Genomic DNA, 9,181 nt, shown 5'->3' on the forward strand with positions numbered 1-9,181 from the left:
GCATTTTTCAACTGTGAAAATTAACCGCATTTTATAGGGATGAGCAAAACTGAAACCGAAAAACTGAAACCGGACCAAAACCAACAAAACCGAACCCAAATCGTTGGGTTTGGGTTTAAATTTTTAAAAATTGAAAAATGGGTTCTGGGTTCGGTTTTAGTACTTAAAACCGACCCATAGGAACCGACCCAACCCATTGGGTTGAACCCGCCTTAAAACCGATCAGCCTTATATATTTTAATAAAATAGAAAATATATATACCATTTAAAGTTTACTGTTTGTTAAACTTGGTTGTTGTAAACTTTTAACAACATACTTTTGATGTTGTATTGGTGTTGTAATTGGTTTTTTTTAATTTAAGTTGTTAATTTTGTTTTATTTTCTAAGTCATAAAGATTTGTTAAAAAAGGGTTACAACCCAAACCCACCGGGTTAAACCCAAAACCCAAAACCCATGGGTTGAACCCAAAACCGATGAAACCGACCCACAAACCCAGAAACCAAAATTTATGGGTTTGGTTCGGTTTTACCCTAAAACCGACCAAACCCGACCTATGTTCAACCCTAGCATTTTATCCGGGTTTTGTCAAACCGGCTATCTGTATCAAACCGGCAAATCATATATATCTAGATTGGATTTTTTTTCAAACCGGTTTTTCCCATAACCATATGGCCACACCGGTTTACCGCCCACCTCTTAATTGGGCCTTAATGAGAAAATAATATTGGCCCGATAGTTTGAAGCCCATAACTATTCAGAACAGAGATTTAGGAAAAAGACCTCCATGTCATGTGACTCATTACCAGCGTTTTCTGATCTAGGGCACAAAACCGAACCTCCCGACAGTTGATAAAAAATTAGAGCAGTTAGAGCTTTGAATTCGAGCTACAATGTCTTCGCGACACGAAAATAGACACGCCGATAGGGATGGAGGTGGAGGTTCTTCACCTTATGATGTGTTTGAAGATCGGGATTCACAAATTCAGAAGGTACCTCTTGATGATATTGTTTTTCTTTTACGTCTAATATTTGATTACGGGTTATAATTGTTCAGCATCATCTAATGGAATTTTATGACTTCAGTTGTAGGTAGGACTTAAGCTTAATTTTGGTTAGTTGATGTAAACTGTGTATGTATCTGTACCAGAATCGCACTTATGCTGCACATGCATTTGTACTTGCACTTTTGATGTATATAAAATTTTCACGGTTTATATTTTCTACAGATTTCACTTGTTTAGTTGTTTGTATATAATTTTTAGTAACTTGTAAATAAAAAATTACAAATTGGAATTCTTTGTCAGAGTGGGTTGTTTAAATTTCAAAGTTGATACTTTCTCAGTCTCATGAAGTTGCTTGCCACATTATCAATTCAATGACCCATATGAATAGGAAATGATAGTGTGTTTATCCTCTTAATTTGTGGATTAATTACATAAAACAGTGAGCATCTTTTTAACAAATGCCTTATCATGTTTTTACGTTTCACTTAGTGTGCCCATATCAGTTTAGGTTAACAAAGTGCATCTTGCCACACATATGAACCTGAAGCATAGATAAAGGGATTCAACAATGTGAGGAGGCACCCTTGCTTCCTATATTTCAAGCTTTAGTTACTTATTTTCTCATTTTCATAATGTAGAATTCTTGATACTTTTGATGTTGGTGCACAAGATGACTTTATATTTCATAACTAGAGGCCGTTTTATTCATTTCACCAATGAAAATGTGTTTGTTTTATCAAACTATGTGGTATCGTCAAACACCTCAAGCTTCATGGCAAGGAATGAGTATATGTTTCAAACAATTTTCTGGGGCAAAAAAGGAAATTTTTGTTAGATCTTATAACGGATACCACAAACTAGAAAACTTTTGGTGTTAAATTGTAACAGCTCCGTTTATATGCCATCACTTTCTAATGTAAAATTAACTTCATTATGTAAGAATATGTAAGTGAAACGACACAGAAACAGCAAAGGTAAACTCCCAATAAATTCGACCATAAAGTGGGGAACTTTATACAAAAAGCAATATTATACAGTGAGGAACACCAGATAAATTGTGTGTAACATGCGTATATACACAAAAGGGGTTCCTGTAAGAAGAATATAGAGATAAATCTCAGCATGTTTCTCATGAAAGTTGCTGCTCCTTACAATAGGTTTCACTTTGAACCCAATAATGTACAAGAAAAACATTCCAATATGGGTCATAGAAACCTTGGAAATCGCTATACCTCATGTCTCTCTTTGTGAGATTTTATATTTAGTGGTAACATTATATCCTTAATTTCATGTTGGATTGTTGCAGCACAAAGGGCGTGAAGATAGTGAGAGATCAAAGACTAGAGAGCGTGAGAGGGACAGAGATAGGGATAGGGGAAGTAGAGACAGAAGACAGAGAGATTATCCAGAAAGAAGTAGCAGAGATGAGAGAGGAAGGGATAGAAATGAAGATGATGGGCGTTCAAGGAATCGTGATTATAGCAGGTCAATTTCGGGATTTTTTTGCCCATTTCTTCTTTCTTTATTTTTGACTTGAGCTTGTTATCTAGATGCACATGATGCTAAGAGAAAAAGATATGCCTACTTACTTGCTACTTTATATACCTTTCAAATAAACTCACAAAATGACTCAGATTGGAGGGCGTGGAGGCTTAGGCTGTGTTTGGCGCACCATAACTAGCTGATAAGCTAGCTTATTTTTCGAACTTTTTTAAATTGTCATGTTTGGCAAACCAAAAAGTAGCTTATAAGCTAGCTTTTTAAAAAGCTACTTAGACTAGCTTTTCAAGAGTTTTTTTTTTTTTTTTTTTTAAATTTTCCAAATATATCCTTAATTAATTATAAAAATCATAGTTTTCTAAATACCCTTTTATGTGATTTTATATCTTCCAACTAGCTTATCAGCTAGTTTTTACCAAACGTAATTTTTTATCAGCTAGCAGCTATCTTTTCAGCTAGCAGCTAGCTTTTCAGCTAGCAGCTAGCTTTTCAGTTATCAGATAGCTTTTCAGCTAGTACGCCAAACATAGCCTTAAAGTCAGGGTACCGAGCTTTTATGCTGTATGCTTTATTGCATGTATACCTGCTTTATGCTTTTATGCCTGTATATGCCCCCCCCCCCCCCCCCCCCCCCCCCCCTCTCTTTGGGCTTACATGTTCATTAACTTATGCAGGCGAAATGATTATGATCGAGAAAGAGAGAGGCATCACAGACACAGATCTCGATCTGCATCACCTGATCGATCCCGTGAATCATCTAGATCTCGCTCAAAAAGGTCTTTCCACTTTTTTTTTTTTTTTTTTAAATAGTCTATAATTAATATATCAAGATTCTAGAACCAAGTCATGTAAAAGGTTAGCATATTTGTTACACCCTTGATGCAAAGTTCATCTTTATGTACTTCTGTTATCTCCCTTATATATAATAATGAGCAAAAAAGACACATTAGTTTTGCATAGAAAGATCTAGTTTTGGTTCCTTTCATGTTACACATTCATGGTCAAACACCTCAAACAAAGTTTGTTTACAGCAAGAGGACAAGTGGTTTTGACATGGCACCACCTTCTGCTGCAACTATGCCTGGAGCAGTTGGTTAGTACCTTCATCCTACATTATTCATTATTCATTATTCTTGTAGGTTTCCTTGTATTTTAGATATTTGTGGTAAATAAATAATGAATTATGATGTGTTGTTAGATTAGATGGGTTATAGTTATTGATTATTGATTTGTTTATTTAATACCGAAAACTGAGGACAATTGTTTTGTTGTGTTGTTGGCTGTTGTGTGTGGTTTTGTTTGTGTTTTTGTGTATGAATTGGGTAAGAAGGCAATGTTGATGTCCCACTTTGGAATCAGCTGGATCTTGTTCTTCGCCTTCAGACAGCTTGTTATTTGGTAGGCTTGCAAATTGTTTCCCAGCATCTGCAGTGAAAGGATATTTATTTCTTATATTATTACTGAATCAATCAATCAATCAATCATGTTATACATCTAGGTAAGGACTAGGTCTATCATATCATCTTTTTCTGTCCTTATACAATTGATACATATCATTCTATCATATGTAAATAAGCCTTGAAAATCAAGATGCAACACCATTCTCTTATCTATACTTATTTACTGAATCTTTTACTTTTTTTTTTGTTTGTATGTTTTAATGCAGGACAAGTGACAGATGCTCCTCAAGCAATGCCTGGAATGTTCCAGAACATGTTTCCTTTTGGTGCAGCACAGGTAACACGTTTTTTCCCTTGTTTATTTGGATCTCTAGTCAAGTGCAAAAGACAAAAATGCCCTTCTCATTCTTATCATTGAATATAACCCTAGGAAGCTTGTGAAGTTCCATTCATCCATTGTGTCCTGTGTAACAATTTCAGACTATATGTTTTTTTATTGTGGATCTTTTTTGTTTTTTTTTTATTTATCTTTTAAATAGTTGGGAGGTCTTCCCATGATGCCAGCTCAAGCGATGACTCAGCAGGCTACAAGGCATGCACGTAGAGTATATGTTGGTGGATTGCCCCCTTTGGCCAATGAACAGGTTTTACATCATACCTCTATTAATTTATTTATTTTAGCATCCTACTTTCATTTCTTTTTAATACATCATTATAAAAAAATTAATTTTCTATTTCTGTAATATTTTCTCTTTTTATGTGTTGAGCAGACTATAGCAACCTTTTTCAGCCATATTATGACAGCCATAGGAGGAAATTCTGCTGGACCAGGTTAGTTAAGCTCATTGACTATTTGACTTCAAATATATTCATTATATATAATAATAATAATAAATAAAAAATTTGTAGCTTAATTCTATATTCCAATAGCAGGTGATGCGGTGGTTAATGTGTACATTAACCATGAAAAGAAGTTTGCATTTGTGGAGATGAGAACAGTTGAAGAAGCAAGTAATGCCATGGCATTAGATGGGATCATCTTTGAGGCATGCAAAATTTTTTTTTACCATATTACCCTTCTTACATATATGTATTTTCTTACATGGATTTGACATGTTTTTTACTCCTCAATAGGGAGTCTCTGTGAGAGTGAGAAGACCTACAGACTATAATCCTTCATTAGCTGCAACTCTTGGCCCCAGTCAACCAAATCCAAACCTTAATTTAGCTGCTGCTGGGCTTACCCCTGGGTAAGTGAGAGTCAAAAAGACGTTTTTGCCCCTCTTTGTTATTGAGTGAATCTGAATTTTTTTTGGGTGTAATTATAGTGGCATTGGTGGAGCTGAAGGACCTGATCGTATATTTGTTGGGGGTTTACCATATTACTTCACTGAGGTTCAGATAAGAGAGCTGCTAGAATCCTTTGGGTATGTAGATTTATAATTTTATAATTTTATGAATTTTTTTAATAAATATTTTTAGAAAATGAAAATATAAGGAATTTTAATGATTCAGACCGCTGCGTGGGTTTGATCTTGTGAAGGATAGAGATACTGGAAACTCTAAAGGATATGGTTTCTGTGTCTATGAGGTAATAATTATCACCCTTTTTTTCTTTAAATTGAACAATATCAATCTGTAAATATTCTCAGTTTTTAAACATTTTTGCACCTTGTCCTAAGTTAAGTTAAAAAAAGGGCGTTATTGTCAGTTATTCTTTCTTCCAATAAATAAAATAAATATTTGGGAGTTATGTTCAGGATCAAGCGGCTACAGACGTTGCCTGTGCTGCACTTAATGGCTTAAAAATGGGGGATAAAACACTCACAGTCAGGCGTGCAACCATCAGGTTTTTATTTAAAATATCTTTTTTTATTATTATTAATTTAAATATTTCTCAATCCATGATAAGGGCTTTATTATTATGAACAAGTTTATGATAAATGCTGATGTTTTTGGTGCTCTTTATTTTTTTACAGCAGCGGGCAGATGAAATCTGAACAGGAGACCATTATGGCCCAGGCTCAACAACATATAGCTATGCAGGTACTACAGAGTTTATTATTATTATTATTATTATTATTATTATTATTATTATTATTTATTTACTTTCAATGCTTTGAAACTTCATGTTTTTGTTTGTAGAAAATGGCCTTACAAGTTGGCGGGTTTAATCTTCCTGGATTACCTAGATTACCTGATGAGATTCCAACTAAAGTTTTGTGTTTAACGGAGGTACTATATGTTTTATCTTTCTTATTATTTTTTTTAATGTAAATGATGTTTAAATAATATTTCAGAAAATGTTAGGACTTAATTAATGTGGAAAACCTCATTTCCCTGATTTTCTCTATTAAGTCATTCTTTCTGCATTAAGTAAAAAAAAACATCCACATATTGCTTAAAACATTTAGTCCCTTTTTACGGTATGTCTGTGTATATGATATTTATGAATAATTTTGGTAATGATTATTTACAAGCAAGCATGATCTTTTTTTGGTGGAATGAAGGTGATCAATGCTGATGAATTGATGGATGATGGGGAATATGAAGAAATATTAGAGGATATGAGGGAAGAAGGACGAAAATTTGGTAAAAAAATACTCGAATCTTTTTTCTGATGTCTCTCCTTTTATATAATTTTTTTTTAAATGAAATATACCATCACCTTTATTCATTACAATACCTAAAAATATATGCAACACTCTGTCGATAAATTAGTAAAAAAAAAGGCGAAACATTGATGCATTAATTAGTAAAAAGTGGAGTATTTCATATAAAAAAACAACTTATCTACATTAATTGTAGAAAATAATAATAATAAATGAAATGTTGCGTTTAACCCTAAAATCTTAGTGTTGTGGAATTAGATTTTTTTGGATATTATTTCTTTCATGCTCGATTTTTTAAATCCCATGTGAATTTATAAATTGCAGGTGATTTGACAAATGTTGTAATTCCTCGTCCTGATCCAAATGGAGAACATGTTCATGGTCTTGGAAAGGTATGTAAAAAGTTGCTGGAAATAACAATCTACTTTGTTTTTTATCAAAAATAATAACAATCTACCTATAATAGCAACATACTTAATAATACATTATTATACTTTGAAAAATCCAGCTAGTTATAGCATTCTACTTTCAAATAATTTTTTATTTTATTTGGACAATATACTACTTTTAAAAATGAATGAAAGTAGGTTGCTATTTGTTGCATATTTAATCTTGAAATCCCATGGGTTTTACTTTTGGTTGGCAGGTGTTTTTGGAGTATTCTGAGCCTTCTGATTGTGCAAAGGCAAAGGATTCTTTGGGTGGCCGGAAATTTGGAGGGAATGTTGTGACAGCTGTTTACTATCCGGAGGATAAATACTTGCAGGGGGACTACGGGGCTTAGATAAATCATTATTGTTTTTATGTTTTCTTATTTTTATTTTAAATATATAATCTCTCTTTTTTTTTTTGAGAAATTAAGTCAGACAAAATTCAAGGATAGTTGAGTTGATGAAACTCTCTTTGAACGTAAGGTTGCATAAGTATCTAATGTATCAATGAAAATTGCAATATATATATATATATATATATATATATATATATATATATAATTCGATAGGATTAATCTTTTTTTATTTATCTATCCTATGATGGATATTAATCATTTTGTATAATGACTAATGAGTATTCAATAGCATTGAATCATTAGGTGTTTTCTAATGTTATTTAAGTGAGATAACATCAGTAACAGATTAGTTAAATTTTTGACAAAGAAAGCCATACTTTTTTTGGAGCATTTTAATAAGACGAAGTACTCAACTATATAAAAAGAATTAGAAGACTGGATATTCATGATTATGGATGGAGTTCTTGGGGCTCATTGCAAATTGGATTGGATGGATCAAGGCAAGCCTTTCCTCATCCGGGTCCTCAATTCTTGTGAATGATAGTCCTACAAAGGAATTCCATCTTCATAGGGGTTTCGGAATGGGTGACCCCATGTCCCCGTTTTTATTTATCATGGCAAATGAATTGAGTGCATGTTGCTATGGCTCAAGGTCTGTGGGGCACATGTTGGGGATACAAGAAATAAGTGTTTCTCATTTATTTTATGTAGACGGTGCACTTTTTATGGGAGACTGTAATGAAGGTAAATGTGACTAGCTTCGTTAGTTTGTTGAGGTGCTTCTACATGGTTTTGAGTCTTATTATTAATACGAAAACATCCAATTTGCTTGACATCAGAGTCTTGCAAGCTAAGGTTCAAAATATGGCACTTCTTACGGGGTGTAGTGCATCTTCATTCTCGTTCACATATCTCAAACTCCCGATTGTATCTAATGCGTTGAGATTGGTTAACTAGCAAGGTGTGATTGACAATTTCAAAAGTATACATAATCAATGTGGGTGTGTGGGGTTAGAGATGAAAAAACCAAAAGTTGGAGGTGTTTGGTTAGCGATTGTGATTTCCATGCATCGTTTTAGCAACAAAGACATTATCCCGATTACCACTTGGAGGAAAAAAGTTGGAAACGATTCCTCAGCCCTATTTTAGGAAGAAACTTGGATGAGGGATATGGAGTTTAAGGGTCGGTTTCATAAATTGTATTATCTATAGACACAAAAAGATTGCTTGATTATGGATCGATGGATTAACAGTGTTTGTGAGTGGACTTGGAGAAGATCGATTATGGGAGAGGCTGAATCCAATCAGCTCTCGACTTTGATGTGTAGACGTGGGAGTTGAGCCCGACTGAAATATATTACATGGTTGCTTGTACGAGATGTTAAGTGGGGGAGGGAAGTATTACTACTCACTAAAATAGATTTGCCTCTATAAAAGTTAATGTCTTAGTGTGGAGGATGATGCTTAATCAGATTCCAACTAGACTTAACTTGGAGGATAGACGAGTTGATACTTCTTTTACTTTTTGTACAGCTTGTGAAAAAGAAGTGGAAGATGCCAACCATTTTGTTTCTTCTATGTGATATCGCTAATTAAGTATGGTTTTTGGTGTTTAAGCGGATTAATAATCTTTTCCAATTTCGTCACACGCTTCATGATATGTGGTGGATAATAGGTGCTACCGAAGAGGAAGACTTTAAAGGTTATTGTGATGACTACTATATGAGTGTTGTGGACGTATGGCAATACGGTGGTGTTTGCTACGTGTAAATTCCTCAAAAGCACCATAATTGAAAGAATTGTGCTTCATTCGTTTGATTTGTTTAAGAATGGGAACAAGAAACGCAATGTAGTTTGGACTTTATGGTTGCAAAAC

The 9,181-nt window shown here is 33.8% G+C and overlaps 1 protein-coding gene across 4 annotated transcripts; it reads left to right on the plus strand.

Moving 5' to 3' along the window:
- Window positions 1-793: 793 nt before the first annotated feature.
- Window positions 794-7,444, plus strand: LOC145167083 (splicing factor U2af large subunit B-like). Of its 4 annotated transcripts, none has more exons than XM_079086170.1 (17): window positions 794-991; window positions 2,313-2,491; window positions 3,181-3,282; window positions 3,538-3,599; window positions 4,173-4,243; window positions 4,446-4,550; window positions 4,677-4,737; window positions 4,837-4,952; window positions 5,041-5,156; window positions 5,235-5,333; window positions 5,422-5,497; window positions 5,667-5,755; window positions 5,886-5,952; window positions 6,052-6,141; window positions 6,417-6,498; window positions 6,843-6,910; window positions 7,165-7,444. In XM_079086170.1, exons 1-17 carry the CDS (start codon window positions 893-895, stop codon window positions 7,300-7,302), a joined length of 1,620 nt encoding a protein of 539 aa, XP_078942296.1. In that variant the 5' UTR covers window positions 794-892; the 3' UTR covers window positions 7,303-7,444. The 4 variants fall into 4 exon arrangements, with proteins under 4 accessions (XP_078942296.1, XP_078942305.1, XP_078942312.1 ...); XM_079086179.1 differs by having other exon boundaries at window positions 4,840-4,952; XM_079086186.1 differs by lacking the exons at window positions 794-991; window positions 2,313-2,491; window positions 3,181-3,282; window positions 3,538-3,599 and adding an exon at window positions 3,638-4,004.
- The last annotated feature ends 1,737 nt before the right edge of the window (window positions 7,445-9,181 follow it).

Source organism: Lactuca virosa, chromosome 1 (genome assembly GCF_052849685.1).
Source record: "Lactuca virosa cultivar CGN04683 chromosome 1, Lactuca_virosa_CGN04683_v6, whole genome shotgun sequence".
Classification (NCBI taxonomy): domain Eukaryota; kingdom Viridiplantae; phylum Streptophyta; class Magnoliopsida; order Asterales; family Asteraceae; genus Lactuca; species Lactuca virosa.

Excerpts from the sequence above, each read along its gene's own strand:
- LOC145167083 (XM_079086170.1), top strand. The coding sequence starts at position 893 with ATGTCTTCGCGACACGAAAATAGACACGCCGATAGGGATGGAGGTGGA. Across the intron at positions 4,738-4,836 it reads AGGAAATTCTGCTGGACCAG|CAGGTGATGCGGTGGTTAAT; the intron begins GTTAGTTAAGCT and ends ATATTCCAATAG. Across the intron at positions 5,157-5,234 it reads GCTGCTGGGCTTACCCCTGG|TGGCATTGGTGGAGCTGAAG; the intron begins GTAAGTGAGAGT and ends GTGTAATTATAG.